This window comes from Simochromis diagramma, unplaced genomic scaffold, assembly GCF_900408965.1.
Source record: "Simochromis diagramma unplaced genomic scaffold, fSimDia1.1 OVJJ01000336.1, whole genome shotgun sequence".
NCBI classification, from domain to species: Eukaryota; Metazoa; Chordata; class Actinopteri; order Cichliformes; family Cichlidae; genus Simochromis; species Simochromis diagramma.
This window is the reverse complement of record NW_024386968.1, coordinates 361,898-388,165: the sequence shown is the minus strand read 5'-3', so window position 1 is coordinate 388,165 and position 26,268 is coordinate 361,898. Positions and strand designations below refer to the sequence as shown.

The 26,268-nt window shown below is 45.6% G+C and overlaps 2 protein-coding genes across 8 annotated transcripts; one reads left to right on the top strand and one right to left on the bottom strand.

The window, feature by feature from the left end:
* Positions 1–1,477: 1,477 nt before the first annotated feature.
* Positions 1,478–15,148, bottom strand: si:dkey-106g10.7 (uncharacterized protein C11orf95 homolog). Of its 3 annotated transcripts, none has more exons than XM_040038674.1 (5): positions 14,414–15,148; positions 11,676–12,188; positions 10,494–10,853; positions 7,414–7,872; positions 1,478–5,643 (listed from the first exon to the last, which is right to left on the bottom strand). In XM_040038674.1, the coding sequence occupies exons 1-5, from the start codon at positions 14,535–14,537 to the stop codon at positions 5,153–5,155; spliced, it is 1,947 nt and encodes a 648-aa protein (XP_039894608.1). In that variant the 5' UTR covers positions 14,538–15,148; the 3' UTR covers positions 1,478–5,152. The 3 variants fall into 3 exon arrangements, with proteins under 3 accessions (XP_039894608.1, XP_039894609.1, XP_039894610.1); XM_040038675.1 differs by having other exon boundaries at positions 10,494–10,850; XM_040038676.1 differs by having other exon boundaries at positions 11,676–12,185.
* On the top strand, positions 5,641–26,153 carry si:dkey-28a3.2. Of its 5 annotated transcripts, XM_040038664.1 has the most exons (8): positions 15,832–15,960; positions 17,210–20,550; positions 21,327–21,497; positions 21,744–21,974; positions 23,417–23,466; positions 23,548–23,603; positions 23,682–23,984; positions 24,286–26,153. In XM_040038664.1, the coding sequence occupies exons 2-8, from the start codon at positions 17,365–17,367 to the stop codon at positions 24,300–24,302; spliced, it is 4,014 nt and encodes a 1,337-aa protein (XP_039894598.1). In that variant the 5' UTR covers positions 15,832–15,960; positions 17,210–17,364; the 3' UTR covers positions 24,303–26,153. The 5 variants fall into 5 exon arrangements, with proteins under 5 accessions (XP_039894597.1, XP_039894596.1, XP_039894598.1 ...); XM_040038663.1 differs by lacking the exon at positions 15,832–15,960 and adding an exon at positions 5,641–5,797 and having other exon boundaries at positions 21,327–21,974; XM_040038662.1 differs by lacking the exon at positions 15,832–15,960 and adding an exon at positions 15,408–15,715 and having other exon boundaries at positions 21,327–21,974.
* The last annotated feature ends 115 nt before the right edge of the window (positions 26,154–26,268 follow it).

Genomic DNA, 26,268 nt, shown 5'->3' with positions numbered 1-26,268 from the left:
AGCAGTGATGCCTTTAGAGCCGTATTTCACTATGACAGGCGAAAGAAGCAGTTTCTACCAATCATTAGACCGGGGGTCTCACATTAAATGAGCTGTGGGCCACTGCTGGCCCGGTCCACTCATGTGACGGCCACTTTAGTGTTCATGTAGTACAAAACAAAAACAAACAAGAAAACACCCACAAATATTTCCAAAAATGTTTTGTTTTGTTTCCAAATATTGTATAAGAAGACAAAGCTGCAAAAGTGAACGCGATCTTTTTCCCCCCTGTTAACTAACTGAAGCCTTTGATTGAACCACCAAATAAACATATTGGCCGTCTCTGGTCAGACGTGGCAGCACTGCTGCTGCCATTGTGTTCATATTTAACCAAATCAAACCACAGACATAAGTGTTCACATCAGTTTGTGACTCTGTCACTGAACTAACACAGCCGATCCCTCAGCATATCTCTGTCACCTTCATATTAAACCACTTTTTAAAGAACTTATTTGAACATTGCGCTCAACAACAAACAAATCCTCAAACAAAAAAGTCACTTCAGAGACAAATTGCATTCGATTTCTTCAGGTCAATGTGCAAGCAGGGGGTGACGTGGCCCTGATTTAGACGATCCTAATGATATACTTACTTCCCACTGTGTTTGAAATGATTAAAATCATTAAAATATCAGTATATTTATATTTATTGTAGGACATAAACATCTGGGTTTGGTTTATGACAAAGGGGAACTGGAGATGGGCAGTCGAGTGGACGTTGTGCTGAAGAGCGAGCTGAGCCTGTAACAAAGCTCTCGAGCGACGTCCCGACCCTGACCTGTGCTCACGGGTTTTGAGCAGCGACCAAAAGAACAACACGGTACTTATACTGAATATGTTTTACTTTATACATTCATTGAACTCTTCATGACCACACAGGAGATTATTTACTAAACGTTAATATTCACAACTCTGATAACTTTCAAGTGACTGACCGTGTCTCCTGTTTGTATGATTCAATATTCAAAACTATAATTAGTGGGAGAGGTTTCAATCATAACACATCCTAATAAAGAAAAGAAACAGAGGTACAAGGTGTAAATTTGATTTGGTTGAGATTAAATGTGTTTTTCAGCCCTGAATTGAGCTGTTGAACGGCCAAGGTTACGAGAAAAACTGGAAACAATGATTTGAGAATCAGAATACTTCATTCACCCCAGAGGAAAATGTAATCTGATCAAAAAACACCAGATGTCGTGCATGCTTGTAGGTTGGAAAGTATTAATAATAATATGATGGTGAAATGCTTCACACCTTCATTAAATCTAAAACTATTATACAAACAATGAGCTGATTGTGAGGGAACTTGTGTGCTGGTCCAAAGCTGGACTCTTTCAGCTCATTTTTGATGCTTCTGATGTTTCAAATCACATTTCAAGTCTCCGTTATTCAAGCTTAACTGTGCACAGATATAGAGTACAGACACCCCACAGACAGACTCGTGGTAATGAGTATTTATTCAAAGACCACAGAGGAGAGAATGCATATGTTGATCATTTACAGATGAAAGGTGATGAGAACATAAAGGAGGAGGAGCTCCTCCCCCCACAAACACAGTAAACACACATCCAATCAAGTGCATCATGTCTCACTTAAATGAGTTTCACTGCAACTCACCTCATTTTAAAATATAAGTGCTGTGTCAAAACGTTATTAGAGCCATGGTTAGACCTGCTCTAATGCAAACGAATGACATCATTTGTAGAAAGTGAGTCAGGAATGGAGCCGCTGACCACAGACGCTGCAGCGTGTAAAGGGGAAACACAGAATATCGTCATGGTTTCACAAGTTGTTTTTGAGAATGAAGTCATATTCTCTGCTTTAGGTGTAGAATATGTCAGAATAAACATACACTCGCTGACCACTTCATTTGGTACACCTGTTTGACTGCTCATTTACAGCCAATCACAAGACTTTTTCCTCCACGACCGTGTCTACGTTTACAGAGAACGGTCTGAAAAAGGAGAAAACACAGGACACGTTAGCAGCAGCAGCAGCAGCAGCAGACCAGGGGCTGCTCAGCAAGTACAGCAGGCTACAGATCACTCGGACTCACCAAAACCAGACGACAGAAGTTTGCCAAAACACCCTGATGAGTCATTTCTACTACAATATTCAGATGATAGTGTCCGAATTTCAACACATGGACCCACCGTGGCCTGCAGCAGTGGTCCAGGCTCTGTGTGCCGGTATTAAAGTGTGGGCGTTCTCTTCCCTAAGTACCAACTGAGCATCGTTTACACACCACAGCCTTCCTGGGTACTGCTGCTGACCTGGTTTAATCATCTTCTGATGGTGCAGGTTATCACACCGTGCCACAAAGCTCAAATCACCTCAGACTGCTTTCTTGACTTCACTCCACAGCGTCCACTGTGGGGCAGCAGTCGAATCTGCAAACCGTGCAAATCTCTGAAGACTGTTTGCAGCGGCTGGATGATGTAAGAGTGCAACCCAGCTCTAGCAGAGTGTACCTAATAAACTGATCATATATGTTCTTTTGCTCACAATTGTAAAATTCTATGACATTCTAATGTGACTTTTTCTTAAAACATGACTTTTCCCCCTTAAAATCCAACTTTTTGTGAAAGCACAACTTCTTAAAAATACAATAAAAAAGTAACATTTTTAGACTTCTGTTTTCAGTGGCCCAGGTTCTCATATTTCTCCCACCTGTACAACCAATCCTGACTCTTCCATCAGTACATCGACAGCCTACAAGGTGAGAACGATTATGTGAAAGGGCTGTCGATGAAAACAAAATCCCTGAGGTACAATTTCCAGGTGAAGAACTGGTTATGGCAGACTTTTCTTTTCCAAATAATTAATCTTCAGTTTTCTTCGTTGCATAAACTTTGTACAGTGAACGAAAAATATGAAGCGGTACCAGAGCTGAAGCGAGGGATTCAAAGTGAAGGCAGAAGTTCAACGAGCTTCGCTCCAAGTGTTGAAAAATGACGCTGTTTGGAATAAGGTAGAAAAACTGGATATAATTACAAACAGAGACTGTAGAAACCAGGCTGCATCAAAGTGCTCATATAAAGAAATAATCATTCATATTTACATATTTTTGTACAGCTTTTAGCTAACAAAACGATTCAGGCTGATGTTGATGCCAAATGCTGAGGATAAGTGAGAAGAGGGCCTCCTCTTCCTCCTCTGTAAACAAGAGATTAAATAGACTGGAGTGATGTGAACCCAGTGACTGCACGCTGCCATTCATTGTCTTCAGCAATAACACCAAACATAGTTTAATTCTATTGGATGCACACAAGGACATTTGGGGTTTAGTACATTTTAGGGGACAAAGTGCTGAGTTGTCTTAAATTTGACTCAGTTTTCTTGTTCGCCTCACTGAGCACTCTGTTTCTTACTTCCTGAGAGAAGACTCAGGCCCCCACAATGCCACATTTCCAGGAGTTCACTGTGCCATAAGTGCTAAAGTCCAGATACTCGTTGGGTATCAAAGGAACAAACATTTTGACTTGCAGCAGGGAAACCAATGGCTCATTTCCACTCACTCAGCCAGCAACTTGCTCACCCCTTTTGTCTGTGAGCGAGCACTGCTGAGCATCATGAAACTTTGTGGCGAGATCAAGCGTAGGATCGATAAGTTATTATATTTTATTGCATAACTGAACGCCTTTCTTTAGAAATGCAAAATAGGGCATCGGTACTAGAAGTCCTCTCCGAGCTTGCCTGACCTTTTCCTCCTCTGACAAACCAAACATGTCTGCTGTGAACAAGTATCCATGTTTAAATATTCCACATTTACATTGATTCAGACCAGAAAGTTACTTCTGTTTTTCCTGAACCAGCCCGCATGAGACGCACAACATGAACTGCTAATTCTGTCTGTGTGCTAGCTAGCCCAGGAAGAGGGTGGCCCTGGTGACCTCAAAGTGGAATTTGAGGAGTTTGTTGCCATTTTGGGATGTTTACACTGGAAATCTTTGTTGTGTTTACACTAAGATCAAAGCATTCAGCGTTCAGTAAAGCTTTCCTTTTTGGAGGACAGGAATCAGAACATCAAACGTAACAGTGCCGCTACGTTAGCTGGTAGGAAACTGCTACCTGCCAGTTAGCAAGCTAACTAATTAGGCAAAAGGTTATCAAAGACATAACTGTCCCATTACTTTCAGTTCTTTTGTGGGGCACTTTATTCTCCAGAGGAGCAGTTGCAGCTGAAAGCTGCAGGTGCAACACAGCTAATATCTTGCCTTGGTCAAACTTTACAAAATATTAAGTCCATGCATTGATATGATTCTGACATAAACATAACTAGTAGGCTTGGCTGTTAAATGTCGGCATCATAAATGCTGCTCTGTATGCGCCTGTACCTGGGGACCCCATCTACTTTGAACAAAACAGGCTTATTAGCACATTAGCAGCTAGTTTGGTACGCCCAAAAAGGCTAAGGAGCAGAATAAATTCACATGCAGCTAGCTGCTAGCAGCTAGCTAGAAGCAAAGCAGAAATGTTTTGTTGTTGGCTGCCAAAGAGAACACTGCATCAATTCTTGGGATGTGAAAAGCGAATGTCCCCCCAACAAAAAGAAGATCCATCTATGTTCAATGTTAGCCACATTAGCAGTGAATGTGACTGGACCGATAGCATGAGCCCCATCTCATTTTTCTATAAATTACTTTTTAAAAGTATCTTAGCGTTACTCTACAGTTTGTGTCCGCAGATTCAGAGATATTATCCGATTGCGCCAGAGGACCACCCACTTGGGTTCATGTTGATTTATATTTAAAGTACCAACAGATACAAAGCTAGGAAATAAATACATAAGCAAAACATACATTTTGTACATCTAAAGCAATAATTTCCCCAAATCTTGTGAGGTCCTCAGGTAAAACAGGCGATGTGCAAAAAAGCTTTAGTTTCAAATGAGTGGTTGCACTTTGATTTTGTTTTAGGCTGCGCGATATTTGTATTGTTGTCGATTCCCATGTGACACCCGTTATTGTCCTTTAGCCACAGCAGTACTCCCAGATGCCGACTTAAAGGGAAATTGCAGTCTTTTACAAATTACAAATACCTGAATTTCCCTTCAAGAGAACAAGGAGGGCTGTTTCTGAAGTCATGTAAGGAGCAACAGACAGAAGCCCTTCTTAAGTGTCCAAGTGTGCTGAAGTGGGGGCCAGCTCAGTATGTCCGTGGTCCCGGGGTGAAAAGCAGTCGTCAGAATGGATGAAATGCAGGGCAGTCTGGTTGTAGCTCTGCAGGGCCTGCTGCTTTTCCACTGCGCTGAAATACAGCGAGTGAGGGTGGACCTGCTGAACATGCCTTTTAATAGTGCTGACCTTCAGTGTGGCCAGAGTGGCTCCACACACCATGCAGATCAGCCCGTGCCTCCTACAGTCGTAATCCATCAAGTAATCCGTCCGCCAGCGCACCTGGTAGTTCCTCCTCTGGTCCTTGCCGGGGTAATGACCATGACGAGAAGGTGTGTTTGCAGCGCTGCTATCCTTTGATTTGCCCTTGGCTTCGCCCACAGCTTCCTCCTTTATCACCAGTTTGCTGGGTATTTTGACATCAGGGGAGGCGTCTTCATTTGTCTCTCCTGCGGTACTGAGGACATCAACTTCACTGGGGTTGATTTCTGTGGGAAAAAATAAGGGGGAGGGGATGCCAGATTCTTGCCTAGTTCCACCACAAAATCAAGTCACACGCTAGTGTCTTTGCTTGTTGCACCTGATAGCACTTTTCCAGCCTTTCTAACCACCCACAGTGCTGACTCAAGTGGCGTCTTCACGGTAAGTTGCAAACAAGCTATGTTAATACACGCTATGCGATTAGCACTCCCACCTGGTTTGACCGAGCCAGGACCCCATAAGTTCTCCCTGTGCCTGCATGTGAATCACATTAATTTATACACTTTAAACTGAATGAATGTATGGTTAAACTGTGACTTGTAGTCTAAAGTGCTTTGAGTGGTCAGTAAGGTAGAAATAGTTAATAAGCAAACAAACTATCATCTTCATTTTTCAATAAAACCCAAACAGAACAATGTTCCTGACAAAGCGCGCGCTGTTTAACAGATTTATCTGCTACATTAGCTAACTTACTCGCTACACTACCATTCTTGTGGAATCTTTTACTGACTGTATCAGCTGTGAAATGTCAGTTTCGGCTGGACTCTATAGAGAATTGCAAATGCTGAGATTTACGTATTTTTCGGATTATAAAGCGCACCAGATTATAAGGCACACTAAGCAAAACAAAACAGTTAGATAAGTCAAACTTTACTCAACTCATTCTTCTTGCTTTCATATCATTGATTCATTAATGCTGAATTCTCTGGCAGCTGCTCTATTCCCATGTTGTTGCAGTATAATAATGACTAACCTCGTATTGTGGATGGATTATCTCAGTTGTTCTCCTGCTGAAGTTTGGTGCGTTTACAGCATCCTGCCATGCGATTGCATTTGTCCCTAACCTCACGTTAACTTTTATCGAGTGGAAAAGTGTTAGCTTCATCCTCCAGCTTCACTGTGTTTATCTTATGGTAGCATAGCTGTGTTGCTGGTGATCACGTAGCACATCATTATATACCAGCTAGCCCAACTTCAGTAACCCTGCAAACATCACTGCTGTTTAGTTTTCTGTCTGCATTTATGTTGGAGGTGATAGCAGAGCTGTACGTTTTAATTCTTTCAGAAATCTCTCAGTCAGAACTGAGAGATTTCTGAATTTATTAAATGAACTCAGTTACATTTAATAAATTGTGTTTTCATGGATGCCTGGATGTTAAACTTAATTGTTACACCTGGTAAAGCAGCAACGCTGATCATTTTATTAAAGATGAAAAAATTTAGACAGTTTTTAACTCTCAGTGATGCTGCAGTGTTCGTTTGACTTTGGGACCTGAAGAGGACGGAGTTCAGGACCCAGATTACTCCACGAGGCTCCTGACTAGCAAAGTCGTACTAAAACATTTTTGACAGATTTTTGAGCACCGTGTACCACATAAAATCGGTTCGAGGTCAGTAAGCACAACCAGAATTCATACATTAGGCGCACTGTCGATATTTGAGAAAATTAAAGGAGTGCGCTTAAAGTGCGCCTTATAGTGCGGAAAATACGGTATATGTACAAATGTCTGTTTTCTCAGGCTAAGTGAGGATGCTAAAAAGACCAGCCAAACAAACACAAACAACTCTTAACACAGCAGTCAGGTGCTTTTGAGCCTCTGTGAGTGGGAATGTGTTGTGTTCCACTGACTGTGGATGTCAGCAGCAGCTGACAAAGCTGACTTATAAAACATGAAAAGTACAAAACCACCAAACTTTCTAAAAAGGCCTAACACTTTTGAAAAATACCACTAACAAGTTTACAGCTTTACAGAGTATCAGTGCTGAAAGCTTCTCACCATCTTGGATCTGCATGCCTTCACTGGGGTAATCTTTGGTCCAGGCTGCAGCCATGGCTTCCCTTTCCTGTCGGCTCAGGGTTGTGGTCTCCGGGTGACATTCCTGGATGTGGCGGCGGAAGCTGCTAACCTTGGTTTCATGCAGGACCTGAGAACACACCATACAGAACATGCCGTGGCCTTGAGGCCCGTAGGCCACCAGATAGTCCAGACGCAGCCGCCACGGGTCGCCCCCGTGTAGCCTCCTCTTCTTAGGCTGCCGGAAGGGCTGCAGACCCTGCTGGGGAACTCCGACACCGCCGTCCTCACCAATAAGACAAGTGTCCTGAGTGAAAGTGCCGTCGCCCTCCGTGTACACGTCAGTGTTGATCTGGATGGTTTCCACGTCCTCAGAGAAGAGCCCCACAGCGCCATCTTTGGTGTTGGTCTCTGATTTGTTTGAGTGCTCTGCTTCTTCTGCTACAGGGCACAGAAACATACAACATTTCTAATATTAAATAATCCGTTTGTTTCAGTCCCACTGTGGCTACATCAGTGTTCAAATGACAGCTGTGAGTCATTCAGACATTCAGAACACCCCAATTTTCCAGTTTTTTTAACAGCAAATTGTGCAGTTTAATGTCTCATTGCACTGAAATCAAAGCATAGCACAAATAAGTAATTGGAGTTAAAAAAGAAATCATTGAATCATCTTATAGACCAAAATGTTTTCTAAACCTTTGACTCATCAAAGTTCCCTCCTTTGGCACCATGTAGGCTGCTTTGCTTTCACTCTTCTGTCCAGTTCATCCCAAACCAGCTCAATGGGGTTAAGTCTGGAGGCTGTGCTGTGTTTTCAAGCTCACCATCTTGTTCTTTGTTCCTGAGGTAGTTCTGGCACAGCTTGGTCTTATGTTTGGGTCATTATCCTGCTGTAGGATGAAGCCCTGACCGAGCAGAGGGTGCTGCATGGTGCTGCACAATGCTGTGGTAGCTGTTTTGGTTAAGGGAGCCTCTCACTCTGTGCACGTCACCAAGCCTGGATCAGCAAACAGCCCCAGACCATCACACTTCCTCCTCCATGTTTGACAGTTGATGCCACACACTGTGGAGCTTTCACTTACTCAACAGTGTACAAAGTGTGACGAACCGAAGATTTCAAGCTTTGATTATTTAGTCCATAATACCTCTTTGTCTTATTCTGACGTCTGGCGTTCTACCTGCAGCTCGAAGTCTTCTCTTCACAGTTCAAGCTGAGACTTGCTCACTATAACCACTGTTATGCTTGAAAGCAGCTTCTGCACTGCTGCAGAGCAGCTTTAAACTGTTAGCCCATGCTGTCCCTGAAAAAGGCCTTTTTGTACCAGTCTGAAATGTACATTATTTTACTGGTTTTGGTAACGTTACCTTTTTTAACCTCTGGCAGTTCAACACTTTGTACCATTTCAAGCTGTTCACTGGACTTCAATGACTTGAATTGCAATAACTGGAATAATTAGTGTAGGTCACATCCCCACAGCTTCATTCAGAGAGGAAGGACAGAGAGCCACACAGTGTCACGGTCTGTGAGAAATCAAGTGACATATCGTGCCATCATCTTTAGAGAGGTCACGTCCGATGTGTCGTTGTTGTGCATGAGATAGATATAAGGCCAGAAAAGGTGGAGAGCTGGGTCTCTGACTCTGGCCTCCATCAGCACCATGGCTGCACTTTTATCATTAGTTTGGATGGGAGTTATTCCTGTTTCAGTTTAAATTGTTTAGTTTCTTGATAGTAGTGTGACATGTGACAGGTTAAAGTGTCCATACTGATGCTGCTGTGAGAAGTAACTGATGAAGTCACTGCTGCTCTTCCTCCTGCACATTTAAATGCATCTCTCTCACTGTAGAGAAACATCCATTCACTCTCACACATCCAGCTGCTCTGTGAGAACGACTGAAGCAACAAACAGACTCCGGTTCCTGTTAACCTCTCATTAAAACTCTGACAGCAGCTGTTGTTAATCTGACCTGGCACAGCCTCCATCACAGTAAAGAGTTCAGCAGGTAACAGGTGTGTCAGGTTAAGTTACATGAATGTCTACATAAAAGTGTAGATGGTGCCAGACTAAATCATGTCTAACATGTTGGCCTTTTGTCTTTGTCACTGTCTCATCGAACTTCTGTTCAATGATCACCGCAGACTACTGACAGGGGTCAAAGGTGAATTTGGAAGGAAGATCTGGTTTGAGAATATTCATCAAACAATCGTTTCTGTTGCTGATCCCAGTTGTGTTCAGGCTGACTCGGACATTCGTGGTCTCTGTGGATGTCACCAAAGCTATCATGACTGATTTTGAGCTCCTGGATCAGGGGTGTCCAACTGCAGGCCTCGAGGGCCGGTGTCCTGCAGCTTTTAGATCTCACCCTGGGTCAAACACACCTGAATCACATGATTGGTTCATTATCGGGCCTCTGGAGAACTTCAGGACATGTTGGGGAGGTCATTTAGCCATTTAAATCATCTGTGTTTAATCAAGGACACACATAAAACCTGCAGGACACCGGCCCTCGAGGCCTGGAGTTGGACACCCCTGTCTTAGACAGTATAGGACCTTATGAAAGGTGGAACCTGGTGTTTGAATCCAACCACCATGATAATCTCTGGTAACCTTTTACTGACCATGACGATCCCACTGAGCTGGGGTATTGCTGATTCACACGCTCTGAGAGCCAAACACATTACAGGGTTTATCCACTGCTAAATACAGTGAACACTGTACACTTAGCTAACAGACACACTGGATCCAAACTGTGACCACAGCTTTATGGATGTGAACCATGAACACAACACAGCACAGAGATGGAAAAGAGAAGATGGTGAACGTGTAAAAGGACCACAGCGTGACATTACGATCTTATGACTGTGCCAGTATGTGACCACCTGGACGCAATGATCGAAAAAACAAATGATCTCACTTATTATCATCTCGTTATCATTATCAGCCTATCAGATTTAGTTGCTCATCATTTGACCTTGCTGATACACGTGACTACAGAACCATTTCTTTAATACCAACACTGCGTTTTGCTGGTGGGCGTGTGAGGTGTCGCACTTCTTACCGTGAGTCTGAGTCCAGGCCTGAAGGATGCAGTGTTTCTCCTCAGAGCTGTACACCAGTGAGTTAGGGTGGGTGTCCAGCAGGTGGCTCTTTATGTGGTCCAGGTGAAGCGAGGGCAGCACCGCTCCACACACCATGCACAGCAGCCGACCGGCATGAGACTCGTACTCCATCAAGAACTCCTGACGGAACCAGGCATGCAGCGAGTCGTTCAGATAGCGTTCCAAGATCTGCGCTGACGGCTCGGGCAGGTACTGCTCCTCTTCTTTAGGCTGCGGGGCTTCACCCTCCACAGAGCAGGGAGTCAGGCTGATGGGCTGCTGCGTTTGCTCCTGGGCTGTCACAGGGTCTGCAGTTTCTGCTTATAGTAGAGACAAAACAGCATGACAACAAATCAACTTTTTAGCTTTATGGCTCTGTACTAGCTTTGCTTCCAGCAGACAGGTAACGTCAGGTGTTTACATCTTCATTCCAATTTGTATGATTATACCATGGTTATTATAGATGTCTTCAATCAGCCAGGACAAATTGCCTTTTTGTTTGTTTGTTTTTTAACTCTTTTTGTGAATCTGGGAGTTTTACATTTGGGAAACTTCCCTATCATCACAATGTTAAATCCATTGTTTTTACATAAAGTAATATCTGCCACAATCTGCACTTTTCTGCCACCTACTGTGAGCACACGGGGCGGCTGCAGCTCAGGAGGTGGAGGAGGTCATCTGCTAATCAGAAGGTCGGTCGTTCCATCCCTGGTCTGCATGCCAAATATGCTTTGGCACTAACCCAGAGTTGTGTGTGAATGTGTGTGAGTGTGAGATAAAAGGCACTAATGTAGAAAAAGTGCTTGTGCGAGTGGGTGAGAACTGCATGCTGTATGAAGTGCTTGATCCCAGCTTTCACTTTGTCCACCATGCACGTCACAGGCTCAGTGCTTCAGCTTCTCCTGTTTGCTTTTCCAAGCATTATGGGATAGCAGCTCCATTTTCACTGGTGTGTGTGAGTGATTATTCATGTTATTTTTGTCAGGCAAGAAAGAGTGCTACCTCTCTGTAATATTAAATAAGCAACATGGACTACCTTCAAACAGTCCAATCCAATCAAACATTACATCATCGGTTCCTCCTCACACCATGATATGAGTTCATACTGAGTGTGAGAAAATCGTCTACTTAAACCAACCCACCTCCAGTCTGGTGACCTGAGTGCCTAGTGTCCTCTTCGCCCTGGAGTGAGGGTGCCGAAGCAGGGCTGTATAACTTCTGCCCTCCCCCCAAACTCAGGTGGCTCTCCCACCCCGAGCGGATCACCTCTTTGTCAGCAGCGCTCCACAGCAGGGAGTCTGGGTGCTTCTGTCTGATGTGCCTCTTGATAGTGCTGAGCTTCAGAGTGGCCAATGAACTACCGCACACCATGCAGATCATGCCGTGCCTCTGGGGGTCAAAGTCCATCAGGTACTCGCTGCGCCAGTACTCGTGGTAGTACCGGCGGTGGTCACGGCCTGGAATCCGGCTCAGGCCTGGACGCGAGGCTCTCTGCACCCTGGGTTTGGCTCCAGAGGGCCCCGGGGCCAGGGAGAGGAGGAGGGGGTGATCTGGGCTCTCTGTGATGCTCCAGTAGCTGGTGCTTGGTGACCTGACAGGCGTGACCACACCGCTCTCTGATTCCACCTCTCCATGGCCATTGGCAAGACCGTCTTCTTCAGACAAGAACAAGACAGAGTACAGATCAGAGCAGCAGGTTTCAAACTGAAGCAGAGATCTCAGACTTAAGCTGTGGGCCACTGCTGCCACTGTCATCTCATGTGAGCCACAAAACAAGAAAACACCCACAAATATTTCAAAAAATGTCGTGTTTTGTTTGTTTTTTGAAATTTAAAATATTGTATAACAAGACAAAACTTGACATAAACGCAATTTTGTTCGTATTTAACAAAATCAAAGTGACACATCAGCCAATCCGACATACTCTCTGCTCATGTGGCCTTCATATTAAATCAGTTTTTGCTTTTTAAAGAACGTATTTGCACTCAACAACAAACAAATCCTCCCTAACAAAAAAGTCACTTCGAGGGCCAAATTGCCTTCGATTTCTTCACGTCCATGTAGAAGTAGGGGTGATGTGGCTAACGCATGAAAAATACAGTTCAGTTTACAGATGAGCATCATCTGTAAAAGCAGAAGTGTTTGGCAGGCTGCTGATTCAGGTGTGCGTTAACACAATGCTACAATCTTTGCAGGATGTCCCAGTAAATTCAGCTCAGGTTCAGATCATGCAGCCCTTCGGGCCTCAGTTAGCAGGAGAAAGGCTCGTCTTGCGTAAAGAACATGGTGCCATTGGGTTTGTAAAGCTGCATCTGAACAAACCAAGACTTCTGAAATAATGTTGATTAGTCAGATAAGATCAAAGTGGAGATGTTTCCCCATAATGTGAAGAACAGACCAAACACAGCAGCGCAGCAAAAAGACTTCACACCAGCTGTCAGTGCGGGGGGGCTGATCACTTGTGCTTGTTCTGCAGCTACCTGAGCATCTTACAGTGTGCACAGCTCCTGTGTACCAAAGCATCGTGAGGCCACCTATCTGATACCCATGGTATCAATTTGAAGCTCCCACACCACTTTGTTCTTGAGTTACTGCACGCACAAACTTGGGTGTCTACATGGCCCGCCTGCCCGTCAGAGTGAATACCCCATCAAATTGTTGAAGCTGCTGCTAAATTTAATTTCAATTTTCATTTATATTCAAAATTAAATTGAGGAGCACACTTCTCTATTCCTCAAGTCAACTAATATAGCACCAACTCACAACACCAGCCGTCTCAGTCCTCAGGCATCATCCTCTCATTCTCCAAGATTGTGTTAAATCATCTGGTCAAAAATCTTCTTTTAGACTTCTTCACCTCCCACCATTCAATCCTTGGCTCTACGTTCACTGGCTTCCTCCTCTTCATTTTTTCCCTTGCATTGCCTTTTAGTGTCTCACTGGATTTTTGCCGATTGTTAAGCACTTTGATCAACCCTGTTGTTTTAAAATGTGGTATATAAATAAATAAACCTTAAAGTCACCCTATAGACTAGCATATGATGCTGCCTAGTTACGTTCTCCCATAGCACGACTTTGCAGTCTATCTCTTTCAGACTGCACACTCAATAATAATCACACGTCCAACAAATAATCAGTAGTTGACTCCATGCGTTGCACTGGCTCACTCAAAAACAAATCCCTGTAGCTGACAGAGACCAATAAAAACTATATACACCTGAACATCAGCAGGCTTGGAGCAAAACAATCTAGTTCCCAGTTATATGAAGTTATGAAGGTAAAGGCTGTCCACACAGGTCTATTTTTATCTCACTGCGGATGGGTAACATTTAAATAGTGTGCTTAAATGATCCAATTTTTACAAAAACCCAAACGATTACATGAGAGAAAGCAGCAGAGATATCATGTGACTGAACTGTTAGGTCTAACATTGGTAGGCATGTCTTTCAGACTAGCCTTTCAGTTCCTCACAGCTTGAGCTTTAAACTTCCAGAGAAAGTCACGCTGCTGTCATTTGGTAATCAAGCACAACTTGCTTACGGACATTCCTGCGGTCAGCTCGCACCTCACGTGAAAGGATAACCCTGCCTTTTTATCTGATCAGCGTTTATTCCGCTCGATGACAGGTCTGAGACGGCCTGTACCTCCGCTGTCCACTAGGTGTCAGCAGTGTGCGCTTCGCCTGGCTGCCTGCGTGCAGTTGAGCCTTTGTTTATAGGAGCCACAGAGACGGAGGGGCCATGCTGCTCCATGGCTTTGTCCCTGACACGGATTAACTGGCTGCCTGATAATGGCTGTATATCTGACAGCCACGCAGACCCACTTAGCGTTGGAACAAAAACAAGAAAATTAACACTAGATGTGTTTTTTTGCTCTTTACCTACTAACTCGCTCTCCTCCTGCGTGGTTTCCTCCTGCCCGCTTGTCATTAATGAGAGCAGCTCCGGCTGATAGGCACAGCGGAGCTTCACGGGCTCCCCCTGCCCCGCTCCTTTCTCTTCCATCACTGGATCGCTGCTCTCGCTTTAGTCGTGGTTGGCGGTGCTTCGTTCAGTGGGTCGTGTCGCCGTCGTGGGGCATGTCACCCTGACAACAACAACACGTTCTCGCCGCTCCGCAGCGTTCGACACGCATCTGCCAGGCGCTCTATAACGAGCCCACCGCCGAGGAGCCCGTGCTCTCCGCGGTCCCCCCACGCGCCCCGCACGGGAGCCAAGTTAACTTTTCATGCAAGCACACAATCATAAATCCACCGGCGAAAAGGGCCGCTGCTCCGCGGTGCTCGGTGGAGGCGCCTCGGCTCAGGCCTCTACTCATGAATTTTTAGGCTCTTGCTTGTCTTCAGGGTGGGGAGCCGGACTAGGGGCCCCTGGGGCTCCTTAAGGGGCTCCTGGGTAAATTTAAAGAGACAGTAGCAGCTACGACGATGCACACCCACCCCGGGGGGGCAGAGGGAGCAGCAGGCGCTAATACCGGTAAGCTGCTGCTGCTGCTGTCCCACAGCCGCGACATGAAGGCAGAGCGCCGGTTAACCACGAGGCGGTGAGTCGGGGCCCCTCAGCAGCTCCTGCTTTGTACCGGGGCAGCACGCGCTGTTTTCATGTGTCACACACATCTGTGCAGATGTTCAGCGGCGCAGAGACTGAAACGCACATGTGTTCATGACTTCCTTCTCGATTAGTAAACTTGTCTGAGTTGACATAGTCGGACTGAAACCTCTGATACACTAACTTTGATGGCCTCAGTTGTAAACAGTCTTAAACTCATGTTAATGCTATTAAAATGAAAAATGTTTCAGCTACTGAACTCACACCTTTGGATCGCAAAGATTTACACACGTTTAATTCATGTATCCAGTCCCTAGCTATAGTCTTGCTGTGACGTCAATGTAGTTTTTTCAAACCGGATCCACGTTAAAGGAACCGGGCCGTGGCCCCCAGCGCCCTAACGTTGTTTGTCCGTCAGCCCCTCCCTCATGCTCATTTGGTCGTTGTGTAGAAAAGTGGATCCCTGCTTGAAGCGTGTGCACATGAATTCGGGTCATGTGTAGAAAAAGACAATAAATCAATGGACCTTTGTGCAGCTATTCCAGTAGGGAACAGCTGTGCGGGGCCTCCGTGTCCCGGCACCACTCGGCTCTCTTTGGAAGAGACAGACAGACAGACAGGGGGACTCGTGACAGGTTTGTAAAATCCTTTTAATGCGACCCAGTGAATGGATGTGGCGTGGAAAGGAGGGGGCGTTGCACACTACTGTCTCTATGTACACAGACACACACACACACAGCGAGCATCCCACATCCTGGTACTTTTCAGCGTTGTCAAGGCAGCCTGAGCACGACTGGCGGAAAGTAGCTGCAGTGTCCTGGCAGAATATCTGTGCAAAACCGCCCCCAAAGTGTCCCGGAAAGTTAAGTGCCGCTAAAAGGTAACGGACGTGCATGTTTTCTGTCGCTCGTGCTTCCGGGCGCGCGGCTTTGCGGCTCGAATCTGCGCCTGTCCTCGCGGCTTTCACGCGCAGACAGGCGCCAGTCCGCGAGGACCAGAGCAGGAAAATGTTGTCCATTGTGCCGCTGAGAGACACAACGATCCAGGCACCATTTCCGCTCTAGTGCGACCGCTTTTCCACGGCCGCCCTGCGTGTTTTGCTGTAGGTTGTTCGGCTGAGTGGCCTGGTGGCGTTTGACTGAAACACACTGAGAATAAAGAAAAATGGCAGATAGACTTTGTGATAGAGAGAGACAGCTTTAAAGGGACAGCGACTCGCTGTTTTCTTCCTGCTTTCTGGAGCCGAAGCACTCCCACACACGACGACAATTTCATTTATTTCATAGTTATCTCTCAATCTTACACTGAAACTCGCGTTTCACGCGGGATTCTGCACAGATGTTGTGACAGATGAGGTGGGCGTCGTGCACGTATTTATTGTCTCCTGACTGGTGCACGAAATCCTGCTGGAGTGAGTGCTACAGATCTTAGAGTACGTCAGTGCTCCACTGAGACCACCTCACTCCGTGTACTCCGTGTACTTTCATTTCATCATGAGGCGCACACATGTGAGTTAAACAGATAAAATGACTTTGGTTGAACTTATTTGGTGGAAATAAAACGTATAAATTGTTACATTTTTGTAAATAGCTATCTGACTCTTCAGTCCTCGCTAATATTATCATTACTTTGTGCAATTGAAGGGGATTATTGTGTTTTATATACAGCACTTGTTAATGTTGTTGTGCTTGTTGTTGCATTACTGATCAGTGAGCATGTTGTAATTCCCATGGCTCCAATCACTGCTACGAGCAGAGATCCTGAAGCAGGACCTCAGTGTGCAGCACTGCTGTTTATTTCCAAGCCTAACTATGGCCACCGCACCTGCCTGCTTATATACTCTTTAAAACGGCAATTGCAAACCTCAGTTTGAAATGTAGAGCAACAGTAGGTGCTACACATTGTGTTTTAAAAAGTGGAAAAATATTGTCTTGATGCATGCTCGATCATCCAGGTAAGGAAATCCCATAAAGGTCTTCACTCTGTTCATCGGAAACATTTCGTCACTCATCCAAGTGACTTCAACTTGTGTTCGTTTTGCTGTTGCTTAATGTTTATTACAAAGTATTACCTAGTCTTTAGCTTATTTTCATCACATTTTAATGCAAAGACTGTTTTCTGTTCCTCAGGATATCTGCACACCACTGTGATGTCGGAGAGCATAAGAGGTGCTCAGAAACATGATGATGCTGATAATGACAGTTAGGATCCTGGACTGAGGGGCTACCAAGGCCAATCACTGCTGTTGGATGAGAACCGATGGGCTGTCTAACCTGGCAACAGGATGCCAACTGCAAAAGGTAAAGGTGGCTCAACGTCCCACCGTTACCGGCCGGCCTCGGAGTACGATGATGCCACGCTCGCCCTAAAGCGAGAGTACTGGAGAAACAAGAAGCGAGAGCAGCGGGCCCGTGTGTCAGAGGAGAGGGAAAGGCACAAACACAGCAGCAGCAGCAGTCAGGGAGGGAAGCAGCTAAATGCCCCTGCAGAAGAGGCTTCCACTCTGGCCCAGCCATCAGGTGCTTCGTCACCTCCTCTGCAGAGTAATGATAATTCATACAATTCTGTGTCAAAGCACGGAAATGCTCTGGGGGAGGGGTCACGTGAAACCACTGACAGCCAAAAGGAGAAGTGGCTCCAGACAGTAAAGCTCAACAAGCGTCTGCCTCAGTTGCCAGCGTCGTGTTCTATCTCTGCCAAATCAGCCAGCGGCAACGCAGCCGCAGGTAAACGTCAGACAGCAAGGGACGCAACCGTTTCCTCACCCGTGTCCTCACCCGTGTCCAGTGGAACTCCGCTGAACACCGTATCCTCAGTGCCTCCAGTCAGAGTGACCAGAATAACCAATGGCAGCTCCAGTAAAACAGCACCTCAGCCACGTGTGTCTATGCAGGGTGCATCAGTCCCCAGAAACCAACATAAGGCACCGGTTGTATTACCCACTCAGCCCAAAGTCTTACCCACAGGTCTCGTTCTGGTGTCCTCTCCATGCGGCCCCACTTCCACTAAAGCAGAGAGCAAAAGAGCCATCTCAACACCTCAGAGTGGAACAAAGCGTGCCTTGGTCACCACACAGAGGGCTAAAGGTGTTGGCAATGCACGAGCTTCTCTGGAGTCCGACGAGGAAAGAGCAGCCAAGCGTCGGGAACAGTGGCGGATCAAAAAGCGAGAGCAGCGAGCAAAGCTTGCAGCTAGGTTAGCTAAAGCCAGAGAGAGGACACAGGGTGCAGAGATGACGTTTCAGAGGCTAACGGCGCCAAAAACCAGACACGTGGGAAGCATAGTTCTTCCATCAGAGTCACTTTTGAGAGGAGCAAGCCAGAAGCAGTGTCATACACGGGTCAAAACATCACTTACATCAGCCAAAAGTGAAAACAATAAACTGCAAAGTGGGACAGCAACTGTAGTTGTAACTGCTCTGCAAACATCTGATGTTCCATCTGTGAAAAAACCAGTAGACTCTCAGGGAAAGGTTCCAAGTTACGGTCATCTTGGCGGTGTTACCCGGGGTATCGCGAGATATAAAACGCCTAGACAAAGGTTCATCGAAGCACAGAGAAACTTAATGAACCACAGAAGTCTACGGTGTAAATCCCCAATGCTGCCCTCAGCTTTTGGTACCAGAAATATGCCCAAAATCAACCCCGACGACACGCCCGAGCAGATAATAGCTAAACGGAGAGAGTACTGGCGGATCAAAAAGCGCGAACAGCGAGCTAAGCTGTCCATGGAGGTAAAGGTTCGGTTGAAAGAGAGAGATTCTTTGATGAGGAGGGTGAAACGTTACCAGAAGATCCTCGAGGAGATGAGGAAGACTAGAGTGCTGGCGCAGTCAAGCGGAAGTGCCCTCACTCACAGCCCAGAGACCATCGGAGGATTCATCAAAGAGGACGGGACGCTGACTGCTAACATCCCTCACAGTTCTGCATGTCACAGCATAGCAGAAGACAAAAGCCAAGTAGAGCTTTGTGTAGTTTCTACAAACACTCCTTTGGCACAACAACAGCGTCAGCCTGACGCTAAACTGAGAAGTGTTGCTCCCATCAGGATAAACCCGGCGCCCCCTCCTCTTTGCTCAGCTCAGGTGAAAGTCTCTGCTCCTGGACAGCTAGCCAACAAACTGCCGCGACTGCTCGCAGTTAGACCACAGACTCACCTCAAAAGCACAACCGTTCCTAATTTGCACTCATCAGCTATCCAAACTGTGGGTCAGCTCACACTTGCTCATCCACAGAGCCCTCAAAATTCAGCAGGTTCAAACGTTAGCAGTTGTGTTATGAAAATGACCATCTCGAGCAGAGCGCCGTCGCTGTCAGCCCTGTCTCTGGATGCGGGGCTGACGGAGGAGGAGAGGATGGCAAAGAAGAGGGAGTACTGGAGGATAAAGAAGCGTGAGCAGAGAGCAGCTCGCGCTGTCCGACTGAGACAGGGTGTTTTACATGCTAGGGCCGGTGCAGCCTCACAAAGGAGGAAGCCTCAGAAGCAGGGGACGCTGATCACTGTGCCTCAGAGTAGAAATCTCACCGACACTACAGCAAATGCACCTCCTCTTTCCAACAACAGCGTGCTTTTTCTGCCTCGTGCAAATGAAATGAAACAGGAGAGTGACTCCATGCCAGCAGCTGACCTCAATTCTCCACCAGAACAAGCCATCTGTCCAGATATCAAACCCCCTACTTCCCCACCTCCAGCACCCCAGCTGGAGTCTGACCCATGTCTGAGCGCAGACAGCCAAACTGCCACTCTGCTAGCTGTGGCCTCCATGAAGAAGCTCCTGGAAGAATCTCTTAGCACAGTGACAGAATGTAAAAGTGAGCAGAACTCTATTAAAATGGAGACGATAGAAGAGGTTTCACAGCAAGACATGAAGCCAAATTTATCTCAGCTGTCCTTTGAAAGGGATGACACGGCTCCTATTGCTGCTGACCTCACTCTGCAGATAAAAAGCTGGGAGCTAGACAGCAAGGTCTCTGCAAAGGCCAGTTTACACAGCCCTCAACTCAAGAACCCATCGCAGGTGAGTGAGACAGTTCCACCACTTCCTGCTTCCAGTGAGCTAGGTGTGCATCATACCAGTGAGCACTCATCCCAGACCCCTTTGAACTACATAGTAAACACCTCCATGGAAGCACCACGCAGAACCCAGAGACTTTGCGCTAAAAAAGCCGGCTATAAAACCTGCTGCTCTCCAGAGCCACCAAAGCTGCATCACATCACAGCCGTGACGCTGGATAACCTGCAACCACAGCAGCAACAGCAGGAACAGCATCAGGCACAAGAGCAGAACATCTGCCCCGAATCAAAGCGGAGGTACAACAGCGTGGTGACGGAGCAGAGCGGCTTGACCAGCTTGCAGAGGAAGAGGGAGTACTGGAAGCTGATGAAGAGGCAGCAGAGGGCCAAGTTAAAGGCCAGGCAGAAAGACGGCGAGGGGGAGTGCAGCAGCGGGCTCTTCCCCAGAAGCGTTCAGGTAACACGAGCAGCACTCGAGCTCTTTTTCTGCAAGAGGTGAAGTTTCAGCGCTTTGGTGTGTAGCTAATATTGATCATATTTGATAGTATGTTGTGTCCTGCTGGTTGCCCCTGATGTCAGCTGCGCATCATCATCAGATTCATCTTCACATGTGACTGTTTTTGAAAAATGAGTGCTAGCTCTGACCCATGTAGCATTTCAACCTTTTGAAGCCTAAATTTTCGTGTTGTGTTCAGGATCTGAGCGTGGCAGAAATTCAACACTCAAAGCAAAGAAGACTGCATTTGATTTTCTTCCTCCTTTTATCTGCATACAGAGTTCCATTTGATGATTGCAAAGGTGACAAGCTTGACTAAGGCCACTGAAATCTGCCGCGTGCTACCAGATGAACCATTTCCGACTAGTGCAGCCTAACTTTGTATTTAGCTCGTGCAATGGGCAGAAAACCCAAGCATCACTTAAATGAATGAAAGCTATTGAGTATTTAGCAGCATGTGCACATAGTGTCTATGTAAAGGAGGGGCCCTCCATGTAAAGAGTGCATTTTTCACATACCTAAATTTCTCTATGTATATAAAAGTGGTTTCTGCAGTCGACTCAGTTCAGACTTGACTCAGTCCAGCTGAAGCTTGAATCGCTGCAATTCTCAGGCATATGGTATTTGAACAGGAAAAACAAAGTGGAGTTCATCTGAAGGGGGTCCATTAAAGCTAGGAGCAAACTCTGGTCAGTTTCTGAAAAGCCGTTTGTTCATGTCATATTTTCTTCTTTCAGACCCCGGGGCTCGTTATTATCAACAGTCTTAAAGGGGCGAGTCCTCCAGCAAAACGAGCCCTGCAGCCCAAACCACCTGTCTCTCCTCTGGACTCAGTGACCAGCATCCCTACCGTTCTGGTTGTTAGCCAAACAACATCTAATGCTCAACAGTCAGCGTGCACGCTCCAGGTCAGACTGCCTATCACCAGCAATGAGTACAGCAGCGTCAAACTTGGGCCTTCACATGCTGTATCCAGCTGTGCAGGAGTTTCTGAATCTCTACAGCTTTCACAAGCATCTAGAAGCACTGATGTAGACTCAGCTCCCGCCCTCCCCGCTGCGAAGCCACCAGACAAACCACTGTCCAGTACTGACATGCACCTCATTGAACCCCTTGGTCAAAGTCCGTTAAAAATCCCCTCTGCTCACCTTCAGAGTCCCCCACACAAGAAACAATCCTCCATCCAGCTGGCACCAGTGAGCACCATGGTTCCTCCAAAGCCCATCCCAGGGGAAAGTGAGCAGGACTTTCTGAGGAGGAAGCGGGAGTACTGGAGGATAAAAAAGAAGGAGCAGAGAGCCAGGAAGGCAGTTCGGGAGAAGGGAATCACCCAAAGCTTCAACAGCTGGAAGACTAGGCTGCCTCCCCTGGGTCTACAGACAGAGGTGAGAGTTGCTACCAGCTTGTTTTTTTTAGCTTACTGGCATGTAATGATTATTGTATTCATATTACATACTTCTGACATTTATATTATACTTAATAGGCTCAAGGTTTAGCTGGCATTTCTGGTTTTCTTCTTATTTATCTGGAAGGACCTTCTTGGTTAGGGTGTGCTAGTTCTCCTCTTACACTGCTTGATTAACCCGAGGGGTTCCACAAGGTTCAATCCTGGGTCCACTGATGTTTCCCTTTTATCATTCTGTCTTTTTTTGGCATTTCTTATCCTTTTTATGCCATCTTTTAAGCCTCACCAGCCAAATAGGCTGCCCACCCTGGTTGGCTGTTTATCCCGGATTAGTGACTGAGGCCATGATTACAGCTCCACTTGAAATACATTTAACATTCAGTCACGTGATTGATTTCTTTTGTTCATCTTCAAAGACCAGCGTTCGTAATCTCGGTGAAATATTTGATTCCTCGCTGAACTTTGACTCACATATAAAATGTGCCTCACGTTCCTTTTACTTTCCTTTAAGGAACATTTCTAAAATGCGAGCCTCGTTCTTTGAACTAGAGCAAATTGTTCTCGCGTTGGTGTCGTTGCACATGTTGTGATGCCCTTTTACCAGTTTAGACAAATCATCTTTGTCATGCCTCCAAACAATTACAAAATGCTGCAGTCAGACTCGTAGCAGGCTCTAGCAAGCAAGCTCACAGCCTCGAGAACAAAACGACATAGAACTTTCAAATTGATTTGATAGGTGTGTCTGCTAAAACCCTTCAATGAGTTCAAATCTCATGACCTCAACCTCACCGTCAGACATCAGAGGTCAAGTTTTCTGAAAATCTTCTGAAGTCACATTGGATTTTGAAATTCGTATCATAGTTGTATCTACCAGGAGAGTGAGGGGTACCACTGTCCACCACCAGTATCTTTCTCTTTACATTGGTTCCCAGTAGATTTTAAAATTCTCACACTTATAATTAATAAATTTAAAAATTGAAGAGGGTCCTTTCAGCAACAACAAGTATGTTCCCCACATAAGGGTTAAAAAAATCAGTCAGACACTAACGCAGGTTTTCTGTCACAAGGCTGATACCATCATTCCCAGGACTGATCTCTCAGTGATACAGAAACAGAGGAGTACTTTAGTACTCCAGTAGAAAAGGAACAGATTACTAAATGGTGCACTCGTGCCCCCGTTCTTTGCCAAAGCCTTTGTTTGTAAGTAAATCAGATGACCTAAAAGACACAAAAGCACCAGAAAGAAACTACAAAATACACAAAATAATGTCAAAGTGACAAAACTACAGGACCTCTGCTTAAGCATCTCTCCAGTCTGACTTGTGTCTAGGTTCACCTTGTTTCAGGGAGCTCATGAAAGCACGTAAAAACACTGCACGTGGCCTGTGCTTTAGTTTTTCACTCTTTGTCTAATATCTTTAGGCACCTGGTCAGTGGGTGAACTCTTCTGAGGAGTCAGAACATCTAATGAGGTGAGAGGTTTCTTTGCTCGCTTTCTTTTGATATCAGCATCATCAGCATTCAGGATAACACACAAAAATCTCCCTTCACAGCTCTTCAGTGGACTCGGCATCCTTCACATACTCTGATTACACAGCCCCAATCGAAGGTAAAGTATGTCACTGTGAACTTGAACGAATGCACATAAAATGGTGAAAGTAGCCAAAAACAAACTCTGCCTTCTCAGATGAGTCAGAGCTGCTGTTTGCTGAAAGTGAGGACGATTCTGTTTCCGATGCTGTCTGGAGGAGCCGCTACCTCATGGACTATGACCCACTCAACCAGCTGCTGGTGTGCATGGTGTGTGGGGAACTGCAATATTCCCACAGCCTAGAGGGAGTGAAGGCCCACATTGACGAGGCCCACCCGCACACCCTAACCTTGGAGCCCGGCGAGAAAGAGCAAATACGGGAGGCCTGGGATGAGCAGGTGTCCCGGCGGGAACGCTTCTTCAGCAGCCAGCTGCAGCAGCACAGCAGACCTGTGGCAGGTACAGTATGAGCTCGGATCACGTAGTTAAGTCACCTGACTTTGCAACACAGCAGAGTTAAAAGTAGCTGCAGAAGAGCATCTGTTAGCCTCATCTGTACGACTGATCCCCAATGAGGTTTATCCTTTAATCGGCTCATATATTCATATAATGTAATGGTAGCAACACTGGCTCAGCAGTTATATACAATGACGGTGCAAACTCGCCTGACTGCACCGATCAGTGTGAAACAATTCAATCAAAGGCTAAGCCATTTCTCTGCAGATGATCTGTTAACAACGCTGTCTGACTTCTTTTGCAGAACCACACAAGAACTGAAGAGCTGAAGAGACAGCTGCAGGAGGCAGCTGAAGACCATGGACCAGGAGAAACAAACCCCACCCCCTTTCTCTCGTGTATTTTATTTCTTATCAGTGTGTTTACCTCTGCAGGAAGACACCTTGGAAAAGAAGGCCCTAAAGCAGCTTTACCTCATTTCCTACCAGGGTTGTGTATGTTTATCAAAGGCAGTGAGGACATTTTTATACTGAAGCTGCTTCATCCGAGATTTGCTGTCAGTCCTTCTCCTGTTGTTTGTTTTTTGTGCTCCTTTTTTCTCTCACCACCAATCAGCTGCAGCAAACGGTTGCTCCTGCTTCTCCCAGAAGTTTCCTCCTGTTCAAAAGGAGCTCTTCCTCCCCACTCTTGCTGCTCAGAGGGGATCATTGCACTTCTCTATAATATTGTTGCTTCTTACAACACAGCACCTTGAGATGAGTGTTGGAGTGAAACATTACTACATTTGGGAAATCTTCACTCCGGGAAGGCTAAGCTAATGGCATTCTGGACATATCAGTTTATTAGGCCACTGAGCTTTTTGGTCTTAATTTATTGATCCAATCACAGACTTGCACAAATATCTTCTTTGATCACATGACCTCTGTGGGCGCCATAATAAAATACAACCTGTGTTTTCCAGCTGGAGCATACTCATGGCCAGTTTGTACATTCCTCTCTGCTCTGCTCTGCCTTGGTGGATTTTCTGCAGGGGTGAACATTTCAGCATTCTGGGAAAACACTTTAGGTATTCCAAGGAAAAACGGGATAATAGGTGGTATGGGGGTAAAAGAATGAGTAGCTCAGAAGAAGCTCAGCTCAGTCATGAAATTAGCACCAGTGTCCAGGCTGTGAATTCCACAGTGGGAAGTGTTTTAGCACCAAATCTAAAGAATATTATTAATTGTTTAAAGTTCCTGAAAACTCCTGGAAAGTAAAAGGCGCAACCTGCTGGCTGAGCTGCTGAGAGCACAAACTGGGGCTGAATACGTTTGTATTGGAGGACTGGGTCACTGCAGTTGTGCAGAGACACACTACCTGTTCACTGATAAGCAGCCGTGGGATACGATCCATGGCTTTTGTCAATGTGACATTTATACACAAGTTAATATTTAACCCCGGGATCAGTCAGCTGTAGAAAAACAGCATCAGCACAACATTTTCTACTATTTGGAAGCTGACAGAATCTGCTAGTGTGCAGATTTTCCTGCAGGCTTGTATTCAGGTTAGTCTGCTCTCGAGCCTTGATAGTTTCTCAAGCACTGAATGGGGCATCTGGAACTGAGCTGCAATTTGCTACTGCATCACATCCTTACGTGTTCCTCCGGGGGCAACTTTTTGTACCGAGACAACTTTCTTAGGGACAGTTTGTCACCTCTGCGAAAATCTCCTGCAGCACTGTAAATAGACTAATATAAAGCTGGTTATGACATGCCAAATGTGACTTTTTCTGTGCCGTTCCACAATATTTGGAGCAGCCTTGTTATTTATTGAATCTCCTCTTACGCAAGTGATCGTTGATGATGCATTATTCATATCTGTAGAAAGCTCCGTGTTAGAAAAGAATTTCATTTGTGAATGTTATCAATCCAAGGCTTTCCTACTTAAGTAGTAAATGGATGAAGTGCTCTGGAATGCTTTTCAATGATTTTTCTATGGTTTTCATGAAGACTACAACACTGAAATATTCTTGTATTTGAGCACAAAGCTGAGGTGAATACTGTCTGTGCAGCCACAACGCAGTGGAAAGAGCTTGTGGTGATCAGATCACTTATGAAAACCAGACGCGATTGTCTGCCAGTTTAAAAAGGGAATGTTTAAATGCCTTTTCAGTAATAAACTTTTTCTACTGTTCATTCGAATCCTTTGTCTTTTTTGTTAAACTCTGTTTTCTCCAGTGCAGTTGTGTCACTTGTGTGGTATTATGATCAGAAATATTAAGAATTTCACATTAATAAGCACAGAAATT

Coding starts and splice junctions, on each gene's coding strand:
- si:dkey-106g10.7 (XM_040038674.1), bottom strand. CDS start 14,537: ATGGAAGAGAAAGGAGCGGGGCAGGGGGAGCCCGTGAAGCTCCGCTGT. Junction 10,854..11,675: donor CTCAGGTCACCAGACTGGAG/GTGGGTTGGTTT, acceptor CTCTACTATAAG/CAGAAACTGCAGACCCTGTG. Junction 7,873..10,493: donor GGCCTGGACTCAGACTCACG/GTAAGAAGTGCG, acceptor TGTGCCCTGTAG/CAGAAGAAGCAGAGCACTCA.
- si:dkey-28a3.2 (XM_040038663.1), top strand. CDS start 17,365: ATGCCAACTGCAAAAGGTAAAGGTGGCTCAACGTCCCACCGTTACCGG. Junction 23,467..23,547: donor GAGTCAGAACATCTAATGAG/GTGAGAGGTTTC, acceptor CTCCCTTCACAG/CTCTTCAGTGGACTCGGCAT. Junction 23,604..23,681: donor TTACACAGCCCCAATCGAAG/GTAAAGTATGTC, acceptor CTGCCTTCTCAG/ATGAGTCAGAGCTGCTGTTT.